This window comes from Toxotes jaculatrix, chromosome 8, assembly GCF_017976425.1.
Source record: "Toxotes jaculatrix isolate fToxJac2 chromosome 8, fToxJac2.pri, whole genome shotgun sequence".
Lineage (NCBI taxonomy): Eukaryota > Metazoa > Chordata > Actinopteri > Toxotidae > Toxotes > Toxotes jaculatrix.
Genome location: NC_054401.1, coordinates 8,202,637 through 8,221,295, shown reverse-complemented (window position 1 = coordinate 8,221,295; position 18,659 = coordinate 8,202,637). Strand labels below are relative to the sequence as shown.

Here is an 18,659-nt window from a genome sequence, read left to right as displayed (position 1 = left end):
TCTCCTTCCCCGATCCTTTCACCTCTTGGGTATACACTCCTGTCATCATATTCTCTCTATTCTTAATCTTAATTACCAATTCTAACTTAATTACCAGCATTTTGAACAAATCATCTCAAGCTTTCATTTCATTCCTCTCATATTCCTCCTTTGGTCATGTGCTGGGCACTGCACTGGATCTCTTTCTGCATCACTTTACACCAATTAGTATCATATTCACAATTGTGTTCTCCTTTTATATAACAGAGGCATCACATTACAGCATTTAGAGGTATATCTGCAGGGAATTTAAATTAAAAGAACAAAGAGCTTGTACTTACACTAAATTGCCATATCCTGACTATAATATGAAATGAGTATGTACATGTGAACATTATGTACTTGTTTCGCTGACTTACTTGATGTGTAATGACACCTGAGTTTCCTTCTAGAATCAATACTGCACGTCTCATTTAATCTTTATGGGTGCGTATGTGCATGTGAGTATTCATGCGCGTATGACTTACGAGTGATGCAGAGCAGGACCAGGACCAGGCTGCGCAGGGCCAGAGAGAAGGGGGCAGGGAGGAGGCGGCAGAGGACAGCGCTCCGGAGAGGCCTCATTGTGTATTGAGAAGCTGTGTGTGTGTGTGAACGTGTGCGTGTGGATGTGCACGTTTGATCAATGGGTCCTCTGTGACCCTGCCTGCACTGCTACAGACAAACTAGTCCACACAAACACACACTCATACACACTCTGATTTGTTCTCTGCAATGCTGCAGGCACGTGCACACACTAACTGCCCAGCTTTACTTCAGTGCAATCAGACAGAAGTTGTTGTTTGAGGACAGCACTTTAAGAAAGGACTCTTATGTACTACACTGCATCACAACACATGCAAAGAAACTGCTTTAGCTGCAAAGTGACAGAATTGAATTGTAGCCAGGGTTTGCATGCAATACACAGAAATCTGGCCAGAGCTCACGGTGCTAACAGAGCTAGCGATTTAGACACTACATCACAGTGCAAACAGAAATGAAATGAGCTTAAAGCAACAAAAAGTTCCACTGTTGACTTTAGTACCTTGTGCTGTTTAGAAAGAACTTACAACACACAGTGTCTTAAATCCGTACAGTGCCGAAGCTTTGCTGCTACAAGGCAGCACAGGAGCTCAGTCCCATCTAAGCAAAATGACAACAAAGACAACACGGCAAGGCTAGCTATTTTCTACCACAGTGCTCTGAGCCTCCTAAGACCAAAGCACAAGACCCTCAGATCAATAAACCACAGAAACCAATACCAAATACTATATTCCTTACCAGCAAGGGTATTCAGTAATGGCAGCTATGCAACTAATCAAATGAGGGACAACTTAATTAGATAATCATCAACCCTACCCTGCAGTATAAAATTCAAGGTAGTTCTGAGCACAAGCTGCCCTAACAATCAGCCACACAACTAACCACAACAACAAACAGACTGCTTGTATCCTGTAGGTCAAACCACACTGCTCAAAGGAACAGAAAACATCAATAATACTATATTTCAGTCCGATACAGGCTGGGAAACTGTCTTACCAAGCAAGTCAAGTTTATCTCTACTGATGTTGACTGAATGCTAACTTTAGCAATAGAGCTACCTACACTGCCATCCCTTAGAGGACCGAGAAATCTAGGGCAACAGTGTTCATTCAAACAGATTTTATTTTAATGAGTCAAACAAGGTTTTCACCACTTCTCACCGACCAATCAACAGGCAGAAGTCAATGTCCCTTTGAGCTATAACAGAACTGGGCAGGCTACTGGAGAGATGGAGACACCATCCTACTGTAACTCATCTGGAGATAGCTAAGGTTAAATAAAATTCATTGAGCTCAAGTGCTGTTCTATAAAGACAGAAAGTGGAAGTGCTCGCGCTGTGTAGAATAACCAACTTGAAAGGGGTTGAGCAAACTGCAGTAATACGCTCTAGTTTCTGATATTACACTTTTTGGTCTGCTATTTTACCCCAGAGACTAGCACATTATTCTCGCAAGGTATCTACCATTATTCGCTTGAATGCCAGAACTCTTTCGATATGCTATCATGTATACACTGTAGCGTAAATGGACAGTGATTTTACATGGTAATTTTAGACTCCTCAGAATAATCACAGGCTATCAGACAGTATAATCGTGCAGCATCGACCTGCCTAACTCTTCCTTTCCAACATGCTCCGCTGGGTGCAGTCAGCGCTTGGGTGCACTCCAGACACACACTCACTCATACACACTGATCTGAGAGCCTGCTATGTTTAAGGTCCGGACAGGGTTCCGCTGATTGTCAGGACCTAATGCGTCATCCGTCTCTAGAGTGTGTAGCTCTGGTGTGTTTGTATGTGTAAGAATGCGTGTTTTATGTGTGTGTGTGTGTGTGTGTGTGCGTGTGTTTGTAGGGCATAGACAAAGTGTGACGAGCTGCACCACACACCTCACTGAGCACTATCTGATGGAATAAAGTGTGGGTGTCATCTTTAGATTACTACACACTGCCCGCTCTCTCACTCCCTGTGCCACTGCAAACACAATGAGCTCTAACGGCGACGGCCCTGACACTTCTGGCAAAGCCGAAAGCGGATCATCCCCAATCTTCCCTACGGCTCTGACTTCACCCGTCAACTGGCTGTCGCTGAGAAAATTACTCTGTGTTGGTGTGCACCAGCAGCTCCGGTCTGGCAGGTCCGGGGCCTGGCAGCAGACGGACGGAAAACAAAGTGTATTAACTTGTTCAAACTGATCTCCTTAAATTGTATTTAGTTTATCCGTTCTGCCCTCTTTCTCTCTCCTTTTCCTTCAATCCTCCAGTCAATCCATAGCAGCTAGTTAGTTCCCACAAATTTGTCCTCCGTTTGCTTCACTTCTCTCCTGTTGATCTATGAAAATTGCTATAATCCCAATGTGGTATCACTGTTGATCACATCCATCTGTCTATCCGTTTTTCGTCTTCCACTTGTTTATATAACCCTGGCCTCCCTCCCCTTGCTTAGAATGAGTGTGTGTCAGTGTGGGATCAGTGTCTGCATATTTTGCATACTATTTTGTGAAGGTTAGGGATGTGTGTGTGGATGGAAGCAGTGACAATGGTTGCCTTTCAGGTCAACAAACAGTGGCAGCATGTGTGTCTGAATGTCCAGTGTTGACTGAAGCAGAGTGTACATTTGGCTGTCTGTTTGGCCCTTTCACTATCTACTACCCATTAATTTATCCATGCAGGCACACACAGAGGCATCATAGTGCCTCTTTATGTTAAATGGTCGTTTTTATGGCTGGAGGGATGCGCATGCCTGTCTGCTGACAAGAACTGTGTACATGTTTGTGTGAGGCATTTGTAATACGAAGCGGATGTGGATAAAGCAGAAATAAATGTGACTACGACTGTGTTATGAGTTATGCTGATGTGAACCCGGCTCAGTAAAAGGTATCTGCTCCATATTTTTATACTGATGAAACAGAAATCATTGCTAACGGCTAGTCCAACCTGTCAGTACATTTTGCATCAACACATGCATAATGCAATTCCTTTGTTCACGCTCATTGCCACATGTACTATCATTACTGCAACTGGCAATAAAACTGGCAAAACAAAGCCAACGGCGGGAGCTAACTACACTAGACTCTGCGTCTATGACTTTCATTGTCCTGTAAAATGTGAAAGGCAACACAGTTTTGCTATTACAATAACACCTCTACTTGTTCTTAATCAACTGATCATAAAGTATCAGCTCTAATCTGCCACAAGGTCTATTTGCAAACATCTTCATGAATTCAATTTGAAACATGCTGTTCCCTATTATCAAGTCAAATAAAGTCAAATTTATTTATGAAGTGCTTTTAACAAAATAGGGTCATCACAAAGTGCTTTATAGAGAAACAAAGGACATAATTACAGACAAAAAGAACACATTACAAATCATTGCGCAACTGGCGAGAGTGGATATAGTTGTGTCTCTGCAAAGTCCCTGTGTGGGCAACCCCCCGATGGGTGTATTTGTTTTTGTCGCAGTGTGTGCGGAAGGAAGGGAGGTAATGGCAAATTGTGTCCCCTATCCCCCCATCCTCTTTTTTCTCTCCCTCTTCCTCTCTCATCCAAATCAAATTTTTAATGGGCTTCATTGGTGCCACCGTGGAATAAGTGTTGCCAAAGCACTTAAGGGGCTTAAGTCAGTGGCGTGCTGAAAATATTAAGCACTCAAACAGCCTTACAAGGATCCCTGCCTGCTTAAGTATGCCGAGGAGGTCGTGCCAGCATTTAATACCAATGGTATTAAAGTGCTACGACAAGGGAGCGGAACAGAAATATAGATATACAGTATGTACCACAACTGGAAATAGATGGAGAGATGGAGGCTTGCAGAAAAGTGATGGTGGATGTATGAGGTGGGAGACAAGGACGATTTGATGGTATGGAAAGGTAAGGTGGAGAAAAGAGCTCTACTACGTTCAAAGCAAAGAAAAGCAAAGTGAAAAGAAGTGGTGAGACAGTCGGGGAGAGGTAAAGGAGGAGAGGAGCGCAAAAAAAAAAAACACAAGCAGTGTAGAGGAGGAGAGATGCGAGGGAATCAGGCCAAGGTGTGGGAGGTACGGGTTGATGGGATAGCTGTGAACCAGCAGAAGAAGGCTAATGCAGAGATTCTATCGGGAGGCTTATCCAAGATTAAATTTCTCTTTGTCCTTAAGGCGCTTCTTGGGTAAGCGGAAGTGTCGAATTTATTTCTTATGTCTCCCTTGAGGTTGTGCAGGAGAGTGGGTTGGGAGTGAGTGTGTGTGTGTGTGTGTGTGAGGTTGTGGTATAGGGTACATGTATATGCATCTGTGTAGGTGTGAATCTTGAGGGTTTATTAGCTGGCAAAGTGGGAAGGAGGGCATGTGTTCCTGAAAGGTAAAGATAAATCAAATGAACTTCTCCCCAAGGGTGTTCCAGCATAAGTGAACATCCAAGTATTTGTGTGGTTACATTGATGTAGGCATGCGAACTCATACATACAGATATTCATGAATACAGATTGTGTACATTCTGAATGCAATTCAAGTAGCATTTTCAAGTATTCTTTTCTTTTTTTTTTAATAAAGTTTGTTTTGGAGCTGCCACAAAGTCCCAGACAACTAGAAAGTTTAATCACTCACAGAAAAAGTATTATCTGAACTGTCCTGATTGAGTAATCTCCTCTGGAATTCTCTCCGGTGTAAACGAAATACACCATACTATTTGCAACTACAATTTAAGATACTACAGAATCAATGAGCTTGATTCCTTATATTCTGTCTTTAACTTTTACAAGGAGAACATCAGACATACCAAATTACACGCCATTTTTCTTGTAAACTAAAACAACCATTTTGATGCAGGTTTGAGGGCATCCACATCAGGGTTGGCATATTCAGCCTCTCCCTGGCCCTCTGCTCTCCTTCTTTTCTCATTCTCATTTTTCTGATTTCTTGTTTGTCTGGCTGACTTGGTGTTAATAGCTAGCCTAGAGCCATGCACTAGCTAATCCAACTGGGTTTGCTCTGAACTCTCTAATTAGAAAAGTCACTGCTCCTCGATCTATGGACACTATCAGTGACTGCAGTTTCTGGAGGCACGGCTCAGGCTACTTCCTGCTCACCTCACGCTCCTGGGCAAAGGGATCAATACGGCCCAATCATTTGGGTACATTTCGAGTGACACCACCCGTCTTTATTCACACAACTTAGGATTACAAAGTTTTGATTTTTTCACACTCTGTTGATAGTGGAGCCTGGCAAATAAATAAAAGTCAATATGGCTCACATCATGACAGGCTAACAAGAATACAAAGCAGATATTAGGATTTGAATCACTGGCTGTTTGAAATTACTTGTGCTTTTTCAGATACTTTGCCTCACCTTTCTTTATGTATCCACGGTAAACCCAGAGAATAAACTCACTTTCTGGCAGACAACAGACTTGGCACTGGTTTTATTGAGTAGAAGGAAGGACATAAAGGCGCTGTGGTAACCATTGTAGACATTGTATTATTAGTCTCATCCCATTATGCTTTTACCATGCATCAACCTCACATTAATGTGAACAATTTTAGCTTATTCTTTGTCGTGCCTAGCAAAGAATTGAGATTGCATTTTAGTACAAAACACTCTCAAGTGACAGACTGCAAGAACTGAACGTGGAGAGGGCTACTGATGGCTGGTGCAGCTAAAGAAGCCAGCTGAAGCTCACTACTGTAATACAAATGCTCTCCTTTTGTTTAATTGACTGTACTGAATTCACTTAATCAGATAGAGCAGTTATTTAACAAACACGGGACTCAGAACCTTTCTCACAGGCACATGCTTTCATCCTGAAGAAGAGAAATGTTCCTGTTTTGGGGCCATGAATGTGAGCCAGGTTTGAAATTTATCTCCACAACAATTTCTGGGGAATCTCGCTCTTCAGTGCCAGTGCAGACAAAAGCTAGAAGACTGTGAGGTCAAAAATATTTGAAAAAAAAGATTCTTACTACTTTCTCACACCAAGAGATGCCTGGAAATTAAACAAACTGGCACAACTGAGTTTCTTCTTTTGCTATCCATGCACAAGATCAACTTTATATCCGTATATTATACTATTGTACCACAGTGACATCCTTAAATTCAACTTCCAGTGTTTCCTAAACTAAACTTGCTGTACTAGAGTATAGAAAATCACAGGTTCTACTGTGCAACCCTATCATTTTGCATTCAAACAGAAACAATTCTGGAACATATTGATGCCAGAATTATATATTTATATCAATGAAACAAGGAAGCGTTTGTAAACTAAACACGTTTGCAAAGTCTTCACTACAAATACAAACTGTTCACTTCACAACTTTCACTGTTTTCATTTCTGTGGTGTTTGTTAACTGCTGAAAAAGCACGTGTTAACTTGAGGCATCAGATGGGATGCTCACAAACACTCCTTCACGTTACCAAGTGTTTTAGGACACTAAACTCACCAACACAGCAACTTAACAGGACAGCAAAAGCCACACCAAAATGTCAACAACACAATTGTGTAAGTAATGTCTGACAAGGGCTTCAGAAGAGGCATTAGTCCTTGCTAGTGTGAATAAAATCTGCAATTACAGGAGGATTCAAGGTTGGTACAGGTTTTCTTATTTGCTCAGATAAAGATAACTGCCTACAAGGTGTTAAAGTATATACGCCAGCAAGGCTGGAAGCTTTTTAACACAGACCTGACACTTCAATATGCTCCTGGCCCTTGCTGTTTTGATACAAGCATTAATAGAATACATACTCATCTCAGAAAACATACACAGTTTAAGTATGAGAAGGCATTACAGGCATATTTTATGCATAACCATGCAAGGCCCCCAACTGGGATGCAACAAAACACTAAGCTCAGTCATCCCTTATTCAGTAAGATAAATGCAAACTGTGGTACCTGCCAAGTTGAGAACGTACTGTCAGAGCCTCCTAACGAGTGTTTCTGTGTGTGCTGTGAGCCACATGCTACACAGCTACCTGCTGGGAGTAACACTCATTATCCATGTGGCATCATACCTCCCAGTGACAGGCTACGACTCTCTGCTCACTGTTTTCCCTGCTGCAGTGCATGTGTCAGTCTCTCTTCTTTTTGTTCTCAGTGCATGTGCTAACATTTGCATGTTGCACGTGTAGAATTCTCCTTTGTTCCTCGATGCGTGTGTCTGACACTTAGGTTGTCACTGTGCCTATATGAGCATGCACGGGTTCATTATCTTGTTCTGTACTTTCCAGGTATATGCGTGTGATGTGTTATTGATGTGCATATCAACCTGTCAAAGCTGCAGATTATGATGTTTCATTTCTGTGCACTCTGCAGGGGGATAGTTTGTATATTTCCGTGCACATGTGTAGCTAGAAGCGGGGTCTGGACCTGGTAAACTATGCGCTGTCGTGGCACAGAGTGGGTGATTAAAATTGAGCAGCTATGTGCCACCTCGCCGGGGGTACACTGCCAACCGCCTTGCCCCCATTCCGCCAATTCACAGACGCCTAACAAAGGGATAATTTCTCCCTCGCATGATATAATCTTTTCTTTCACCCTGTGCCTCAATGGAACCCTTTATGGCTTTTTATCACATCTCTCCTTCACTCCCTCCCTCCATCTCTTTCTGTCTTTCTCACTCTGTCTGTTGCTTTCCCTACCCATCCCTGCTTGTCTGTCTCCCTCCCTGTTTGCCCTCTCTGCCTCTGTTGCTTTTTTCCACTCCTTTCCTTGCTCTACTCTTCTCTCACTTTGACCTTACAGAGGGTCTCTGCACTGAAGTCACTCTTGTTACCCTTTCTCTCTCTCTTTTTTCTCTCTCTTTTTCTCTCTCTCTCAGGAGGAAAATCACATACTCATCAGTTTGCCAGCTCTGTTCCTGACGAGCAGGCTCGCAAGGAGAATATTAACGAAGCTCCTCAGCCAATTAACACCTAAAGCACATAACAACCTTTTATGCCAGCAGACACACTCGCATGCATGTGCGCGCACTCTCTCTCACACACACAGACACACACACACACACATGTGCTACACATATGCAGACGCACTACCGCACACAAACACATGCAGTAAAATACACACATCAGTTCAGACTATACACACCTACTCACACTGGCAAAGAGGCGCACATAAACAGAATCACACAAACAGGCCTCAAAGCAAAGATATGCTATCACACACATACACATGCTTGCATACACACACACACTGATAGATTGAGCTGATGAGTGTGGGTGTAGAAGGAGGGGGGTGTTTATAGGAGCAAGGGGAAGTAATATAGAGAGAAAGGGGATGTAAACAAAGTGATGAACAGCGGTGAGGCAGAGAGGGAGAAGGAGGGAGAGGAGAGATGAGAGGGAGAGAGGGAAAGATTGTGAGAGCAAGGTGAAAGACAGATTTATGGAGTGTGAAGAAAGGCATAAAGAAAAGGGGAAAATCAGTGATAGAAGGTTAACGTGGCTTGGCTGCTCCTGACATGGTTCATGCTAATTTGAAGGGTTTAATAGTGGGTGGGTGTACAGAGACACACACACACACATATATTGGACACTGACATACATATACTTGTCTTCGCCAGGCAAACACAATGCATAAAACATGGTTGTAGAAAGGGCATTAGCAGTGAACCTTGAGAGGCATGCACACAGACACACACATGCGCGCGCGCGCTTCTGGACACATGTGGGCCAGTATCCTCGTATGCATAAAACATGGTAAGAGAGCAGGAGCAGGGGGCGTGAGGGAGATAGGGAGGACAAGTGCGAACGGACAAAAAGCGTATGGTAATGACCCGGATAACGAAGGGCGGCCGCAAGGGGTGGAGAGTCAGAGAGCGAGCGAGAGAGGGGTGAGTGTGAATGTGATAAAGTAACGGTGAGGAGGGAGAGAGAGAGAAACTTTCCTCACGGCCTGCTGCTTTTGGATTGAACAGCGTGCAAATGAAAAATGGAGATGAAATAATTAGACAGGCTGACTAGAAGCGCTCATCTAAATATGTAAATGCACTTAATTTTACTTTGATTTGCTCCACTGCCTCCCTATCACTCTCCCACTACTATCTCTCCCACTTTCTTCGTTCCATTCTTTCCCTTTCGTCTGTTCCCATTTCACTCTCTCCTCATGTTTTTCATCTTCTTTTCTCACTCTCTCCCTCTTTCTGTCACATCCTTCCTCTCCCTCTTTGTCCTTTCTACTCTGTTTTCTCTCTCTGCATATTAAAGCTACAGTATGTTAATACACTGTAGGTAAGTCAGCTCAATTATTCACTCTTTTATGGACTTGGAGCAGTGTGTATGTCAGAGAAAGACAGAGTGCGTTTAATTAGTTCATTCATGCTTGTCTGACTCTGTGAAGGTGTGTGCATTTCTGTGCATGGTTTCACACACAGCGGCATGCATGCATATATACAGGTTTGTAACAAGGTGCAAGTTTGGATTTCTTGAAGTCCATCTTAATAAATCACTCACTTGTCATTTGTACAATGTTCAGCTGAGACTAATATGAGGCTTTAGCAGTGTGAGTTAGCCAAATGAAGTGGGTATCTGCCAAAGCTATGGACTTTTGAGTACAAGATTCCTTCCTTTTGTTTTCTGTAAACACTGTTTCCTTGTTGAGCTATGGCAGAGGGATACATCTGGACATATAGTTTTGTTGCTGAATAATATGAACAATAAACCTATGGATGAATGAAGATAACTACTTGATTTTGCTAACTCAGACTGCTTATTTCTGATAAGACTCGGCTGAATTTTGGAATTCACAGATGTGTTTTAGATTCAAAGTCATTTGACTGCTGAACTCCCATTTGTTCCTATCGTTTCCCTTCAGTCTGTCTCCTTTTTCCTCTCACACCTTGTAGGCAGTTTATCTCTGTAAATTCATGAATCAGATTCATAAATAGTTTCTTCTCATGAAAATTTGTGGCTAATCAGGTGCATTTGCATCTTTCCATTGATTTTGTATGCAAACATACTGCCTGTAAAAGTCACCTCACGTTCTCTGTGAAAACAGCTGTAACAGTTTAGCAGGGCATCCCTTTGACAGCCACTGTGAAGAGGAGGAATGATCACAGTGATTCATATTTTAACGTACATACAGCATGGCATGAGAGTTTTATATAAGGTCAGACTCAAAAAAAAAAAATAAACAAACAGCTAGAAGATAAGGCATTTTATCTTGTTTTGAACTATCCTCTGAAGCTGCCCATGTAGTTCACATCTCTACTGTCTTTTTTAAAGTCCAGTAATTATGGTAACAGTTCACAATCCTGTTATAATTAAATACATTGTGCATAAATTCTAAACATGACTGCTTTCTGCACCTTGTAAACAAAACTGGCTGCAAAGCACTGTGAAATTAAAATCTCCCGTCCTCATATTTTTCAGGAATTTCAATAATTGCTTTTTTAGTGTATGTTGACTGAACATTTGACTAAATTAGATTGTGCACTTTCATTGTCACTTGTATTTGCAGATGTTTCTCTAGAAAATATCTCACTTGTGATGAGACCACAGTACATGGCAGAATAAATGAAAAATAAAAATGTGAGCGAATTTATGTGCGTCTTAGTACACGCACACTTTTGTCTGTGGGAGGGTGTGTGTGCCTGTATGCGTGTGTGTTTGTGTGTGGATTACAGATTATAAGAGTCAATATTGAAAAAGGCAGCTGTCCTTCTTAATGACAATCTGTCAGAGCTCTTCTCTAACCGTTCCTCCTCTTTCATCAGTCTGTCTTCTCTTTCTCCAGCCCCGTTCTCCTCTCTTTAGTCCGACTTGTACCAAACATTGCTCACTGGGACACTCACTTCCTGTTCCTACAAGGTGACTCTGACAGCAGTGCCTCTGATTTTACTTCTTTGAGTTTCCTTTTTTCCTCTCTCTCTTTTTCTCTGCCTGTCTCTGTTGTCTCTTTTTTTTTTTTTTTCGATTTGAATATCTTTTTTGGACCCTCTCTTTTTTTTATGGAATGCCAGAAAATAATAATTATAGTGCTGTGAGGTGTTAACTTGCAGATCAGAGCTTTTGTGTCTTTGTAGATTGAGCATGATCATCTTGATCTATGATCTATAAACAGTAAATGTGTATATTATTAATAAAATATAACAACCAGTATCAAAGTGTAGTTGAAGTTTTATTTGGATGTTTTATGGTGAGAAAGGACTAAAGCAAGTTAGTAAAGCAAAAGAATAATATGACAAAATGTTTCTTTTTTCTTAAATTGCTGGGTAATTCCCAAAGACAATGGCTGTGTGTATATTATAAATGTTTTAACTTATTGTCCATTATGTTATCACTCTATACACCACTTTTGTATGAAATTGTGCTGTACAAATAAAGTTGTAATTAAGAATCTGCCCTCATTTTTAACTTCCTGCATCACAGTTGAATGATCATGTCAGAAAAGTGACGATCAATGCAGACAAATGACTATCTCACTAATTGAGGCTTCTAATTGTGGCTTAAGAGGCAATGGCTGATAAACAGATTAAAGTAATGATTACTGAAAGATAAAGTAAGTATGATTTATTGGATTAGAACAAGTTCATCACTAAGATGAACAAGTTCATCAGCCCATAACTTTTCTCTCTTTTTCACTATTTGCATGATTTTTTTTTCCCGAGGAGAAAAGAAGTGCGACAGTCTTTCTCTTCAAAGTTTGTTTCTTTTGCTGACAACAGAAGATAGTTAAAGGCCCTCACTGACACTCCACACCCAGCCCACGTATATAAGCACTATACCAAACAAACAGTTGGCATGTTCATTGTACCTATCACTGCCTCCACACAACTGACCTGACACAGCACTGTTTTTTATTCATGTGCCCTTTCCTCCTCCTCTCTTTTCTTCTTCACATCCTCCACCTCTAACTACCTTCAGGCTCTGTTTATACATTTTTGATTCCCACCACTGTTTTTATCTTTGTAATAAGCATTAGTGATCTCTCACACTGGATTGTGCAATGACCATATGGCTGTCACACCCACACACCAATCAGACACTACTGTGTAGGAAAAAATAAGCAGACATACCTACAGTATATTAATCATACTTTCAATAAGCAGAGAGGGCAAATTTTACATATACACACTGGCAGACTTTAACAAAGGCTCCTGTCGCCAATCTGCTAATTGTTTTTCAGCTAGACTAATGATTCAATATTATGAGTTTTGGTTAAAAAAAAAAAAAAAAAAGTAGAAAATCCATCAAATTCAACTTTGCCTTACCTTTTTTTTTTTTTTCTTTGGACAGTCAGTCACACACAGCACTCAGTGGATCACAGCGAGGGCCAAAATGAGCAAAAGTTGGTTCAGCCTACATCCCTCTTGTGCGAAGTGAAATAAAAAATTTATCAATTCATCAAAGAGATTTTCTTTTGCTCGTTTATTGTGCAGTGGGCTACTGGGCGCTGTTTGCCTTTAACAAGCAAATACTTGCTCAAACCGCTTTAACGAGCACACCGTTCCTCTCAGGACACAGTGTACAGTGACTTCAGCACACAAACACGCACAGACACACATGCTCATTCCTCTATTTATTCCTGGATGACTCAAAGTGGACAGAGACCCTGCCAAGCCACACCAGAGGGATCCATCAAATAAGCTGAAGTAGCTCACAGCAATTAGCCAGCCTAAATGTTATATACCTCCTGCCTCTTTTAAAAATTCCAGATTTCACATTTCATTCAGCTTCATCAACAGTATGCTTGGTTAACTAGCTCGAGGGAACTTGGGGGATTTGAGACCATTTAGAGACTAACCACAACAAGAAGAATTAGGCCCCAACAAGCATGACTTACACACTGCTGCTATCAGGCAGTATTTTATCTGTGAGGCCCCAGTACACCTGTTGATAATTCTAATGAAGAGAATAACACCCCCAGCAGGGGACTAAATTAGACTTCAGCAGTCACAAACAGGCCTAATAAGGCACTATGTGGGGCCTTCACAAGCATACATAGGTTCCAAGTTGTGTGTGTGTGTGTGTGTGTGTGTGTGTGTGTGTGTGTACATGTGTGAGAGAGAGAGGGAGATAGATGAGGGCCCTGACAACTGAAAGTATGTTTCCACGAGTGTTCATCTACCAGTACACACTATACCACCCGTCCACACGTGCACACACAGACACACACATGCACATGCACATGGACACACACTGTTTTATGACTGCTGTGGCTCTGACAGCAGCCCTTCTTTAATTTCCTTTTAGTCTTAAATGAGAGCTTCAGCCCATGGTTTGGTAATGATAGTTATTACATTGCTGTGCCTGCAGGAGGCTATCACACTGACACAGACACACACACACACACACACACACACACACACACACACACACACACACACATTTACACGCCATTTAATTGATGCATGTACAATTGTTCAGTTCAGTCATGGGGTTATTTTGGAAGGAACCAACACAGTAAACCATGCAAATGCACTCATGCATGCAAACACACACACGCACACGCACGCACAAACACACACACACACACACACACACACACACACACACACACACACACACACACACACACACACACACACACACACACACACACACATATATAGGCAAGGTTACACACAATCATCCATTGCAGCTGGTCCTTTCTCCACATCCAGCTTCTCATACTAACATCCATTGCCTAGCAACCACCTATCAGGAAATCCTCCGGACCCGAGTCGCCTGACCCTGAAAGGCAGCCAATCAGGTGAGCTGCTCCCCTGGGACAAACTACTGTGATCAAGAAGAGAGGTGGGGAGGGGAATTGTGGAGGGTTAGTCAATAAGGCTCCAGTGTCACCAGCACAAACCTCCCTCTCTTTTTGTCTGTCAAGCTTTTCGCTGTTTTTATGTTCTTTTGACACAGTTATTGATGTCAAAGCACTCGAACCTCATTCTCGTCATCTTTACTCCTCTCTCTTGCCCTCTCTCTCTCCGTGTAGGAGGCCCTCTATGACCTTAAAACACAAAACTACTTTGTAAATATACTGTATCAGATACATGTGTTTTCTATCAGTGCGCTCACAGACAGATCTGGATTAGAAAAAGATGTGGTGCCACTCACTATTATGTTTTATCAAAAACGTAGCATTGCACACTGAAAATAATTTAATTTTCCTTACATTTGCTCATTTTTACCATTGTTTTTCCGACTCTGTCTTGTCAAATTTAACTTGAAATTCACTGCCATCCGGGCTAACAAAGATGTCTCAAATAACAAGACATGGCTCTGACGCTATTTTAGATTGTGACAGTGTTTGTAATGCAACATGTTTTGAGAGGGATTATGTCCCGCCAGAGAATTTCATTTCTTCTCGTAGTTGTCAGGTGATTGACAGTAAGCGAAGCACAATGTAACGCAGTGATATGAAAGCACTCAACCTGGGGACTCTCTGGCACAATGAGATAATGATAAAACAGAAACTCTAACAAGACCAAATCAAGGCTTCATTTTTTACTGTGATGGATTTTCTGTCTTAGGCAATTTTTAAGTCTGTGCAAGTTATGTTTCAAGTGGAATTGAAATGGCAGGAAAAATGGCTTCTTCTGTTGGTGGAAAAGTGAACTATTTTGTCTCCAGCTCTGTTAAAGCACTGCTGGGAAAAAATATAAAGAACAAAGGCACAAACTTAAACAAATAACAATATTATGCTTTAACAATAAAACTAAGATGATCCTGTGGCTTCCTTATGTGACACTGACTTCTTATCTCACAAGAACTCACTGGATGCAATGAAACCCCAATCAAAACAACAATGGAGGCAGAGTATCAGACTCACAGTGCACAGCCTCACCTCACCCAATAATAAACTCTGATCTCACTGGTTACTGTCAGATCTGCTGTTGGACTGAATCTGTGATTCCAGCACAGCGAAGCGTTTGGTCAGAATCTTTACAGTTGTTGGGTTATAATTATCAGACGTGTTTGATGTTCTTGGGGTAGCTCAGAACAATCTGCAAGCTCACAGGGTTAGCAGAAGCGGAATCATAAACGCCTCACTCACTACTAAATCTAGGCTGACCACTGGTCCTGATCAAGCCTTTGATACAATTTTCTGGGTGGGCAAATCAGCTGTAAATCAGCCTGATAATCCTCTGGCATACCACCAGCCTTACTCTGTCTTACATCTTTTCTGCCTCTGTCTCTCTTTCTACACTGCACCAATTTCTGTCTTCTGCTGCTGTGTCATGCAATAAAGAGTTATTTTGGGTGTCCAAGGTTTTGAACATAAAAGTTCCATTCATTTTGCATTTCAACTTAGACAATTGTAGGCAACTTGCAGTTGGAGCACCTCCAAAGATTAGATGGGCATTAAACTACCCCGGATGAATCATCAGTGCAAAACATGAGCAAATGCATGTTACAATACAATATCTAGTTATTTGAGAAAAAAGGAAAATATACAAGTCAGTACACATAGATAAAAACACAAGGAGAAAAGTCAACTATGACTCGCAGGGTGCTTTTGGTATGAAATATCCACTTGGCAAGCTCAAGAATGGTGTCACATGCAAATGGTTGCTAAATACTATGCTTTATACCTAATATAAGTTAATATTATAAGTTAACATTATACTATTATTCAGCATTTTAATTCTGAATTCAGCAACCATGGCACATGTTTTGTTCCCCTTTACAGTTTCAAAGGGCTCTGAACTTACTACAGCTCTGTCTTACAACCATAACGGCCTTTTTCTCCATTGTGTAGCAGCTGAGGAGCATGAGTATTTAGAGCCATTCATGGAAAAGAAAAAAAAAACATGATTTGTCACCATTAATTTACCAAGGAAACTCCAGTGAATATATGTTGAAGATCACTGACAATATGATTAAAATAAAACTGCAAATGTGAATTTAAAAGGGCAAAAATATTTCGGGAAGTGGAAGCTCCACTCACTTCAGGGGTTGGAGGATCCATTCCCTCTGTGGCTCCTCACACAAATAAAAATTTATGTGCAGAAGTGTGAGGAACTCTGGCTACAAGCAACTGTCAAACACTATGTTATTATGTTACCATATCATCATTTCAGGCAGCCGGAAACACTGGAAACCTCCTGCTTTTTGTCTCGCTCCGTCCCTCCCTCCTCCCCTCTGCCCTCCTATTTCACTGTGTCTCTATCCGTCTGTCCCCGTGCCTCAGCTGCGATCCTTCCATCACTTCTATCTCTCCCTGGTGTGCTGTGCTTTTTCGCCTCATCGCTTCACCAGCCCCCCTTTCCTCTCTGGCCCCCTGTCTCTCTCCCTCTGTTGTGCTCAATCAATACCCTACATCCCCTTCCTGCGCCCCCCATCTCCATCATGCTACCTCTCCTTGACTCTGTGCTTTTTCTCCTACTGCCACTCCCTCCTTCATTCCCCGTCCTTCTCCATGTCATCATGCATCATACCATTTCTTATCTGTTTGTCACATTCTGCTTCTTGCTGGGTATTCATAATCCGTTACACTATCTCTCTCACACTGTCTTTCTTTGTGTCCTGTGTTTCATCTCCTCTACATGACGCAATTATCTAGCTTTCATCGCTGTCCCTGTCTTTCTCTCTGTCTCACGTGTGTTGACGCTTGAGTGTGTACTTGCTCCTGTATGTGCCAGTGTACACATCTAACGTGTCTATACACTGACTGTTAAGGGCTCATCATTTCCCATTTTTATTTTTCTAAGAAAAATATTCTTTTTACATTCATTTTAGTAGAAATGAGAAAATATCAAGAATGCAAAACAGAATGCTTTAGAAAACCCAAATTCCCGTTTTTATGGAAATTTCAACAGTTCAAGTTCAGTGAATAACCTCAAATGGTACAAAATTAAGCTGTAAACTGCCCAAAGCAAAAAGCAAAGTTTAGGTCACCAAAAAAAAATAAAAACAAAAAAAACAAAATAAAAAACCTGAAAAAATCATGTAAATTTGGAGGATGTTACTACACCCACTGATGCACTGTTAGGACAATACCGTGCTGCAGAAAGTAGTACTGTATATTGCTATCAGTATGGTGAAAAAAAGGCAACAAAGGAAGGTTGGTCAGAGGTTCATCCTACAGCAAGATAATGACCCAAAACATTAGAAGAACATAACTAGGTGGCAGCCTCACATGACAGGACAACAACCTACAAGTGCAAGACATTTGTTATAGAGCTAGGACAGCTTCTCTGGGCAGTATTTGATTTCCACAGTACAACAAAAACACAGAGGTTGTGTTCAGCTCTTGACTGAGTCAAAACTTCAGATTCAATTGAATGCAACACAAAGATCCCATGATTCCTTGTTCCTCCAATCATTTATTTTTTCTGTTCTTTAATTTCAGAAACACTGAGATGTTGGATTATGTAAATTTAAATGACAGCTGGAAAAATGGAGGTGCTCTACAATTTTTGATTGGTAATGTAAAAACATTTGTGGCAACAGTATGTTTTATTTTCTTACTGTATTATCGTTTATTACTTCCAGGAGCTCTTAGATGGCGGATCTGAAGCATAATCATAATCTTTTGCATTTTCTCCTCATTTTCACTTCTCCATCAATTAGCAGAAGCAGATTCTGACTTGTCTTTGCCACAGGAGGATCCTGGTTTACTGTAAACTGTGGTGAACATTTTCCTTTGGCAGCAGGGCACTTTCTGGTGTGTGGGAGCATAAAATTCAAGTGAAAATCAGTTTGGACGGATTTGGTGTGATCCTTTCAATAAAACTCACTGAGAACAACTGATGAGCCTCATATGTTCCTGTGTGTGTGGTATGGTCCTTGTGTCCAATAATTATTGCAGTGAACACTGGAGCAGAGTTCAAAGAGAGGACAGGGGAGGGGAGGAGCTAAAAAGGTTGCACACACATACACACACATACACACACACAAGCACACACACACACACACACACACAAGCACACACACACACACACACACACACACACACACACACACAAACACACACACAAGAGCAGAGGAATGGCCTTTCAAAGTGATGGCTTCTGTATAATCTTAGAGTATGGACACACACATGCACACACAAATTATAGCCGCACACGGATAAAATGTGGAGTAGAGGCTGACGGTATGCCACAGTATATTTGAGAATGGGGACACACACTCATGCACATGCAGAGAGCAGACAAATGCAAATTAAAATAGCTAATATCCCTGCGTGGAGTCATAGCATGG

General features: G+C 41.5%; 1 protein-coding gene across 3 annotated transcripts in view; it reads right to left on the bottom strand.

Moving 5' to 3' along the window:
- Nucleotides 1-18,659, bottom strand: part of cadm4 (cell adhesion molecule 4) — a 134,614-nt gene that overhangs the window by 36,998 nt on the left and 78,957 nt on the right. The window contains exon 1 of one of the 3 annotated variants that reach the window (XM_041044046.1): nucleotides 507-1,319. The exons of 1 other annotated variant lie outside the window; for it this stretch is intronic. In XM_041044046.1, the coding sequence (XP_040899980.1) occupies nucleotides 507-603 (97 nt within the window). In that variant the 5' untranslated portion in view covers nucleotides 604-1,319. Of the gene's footprint in view, nucleotides 1-506; nucleotides 1,320-18,659 lie in introns of those variants that run through there. One more of the 3 variants, XM_041044044.1, reaches the window with a different exon arrangement.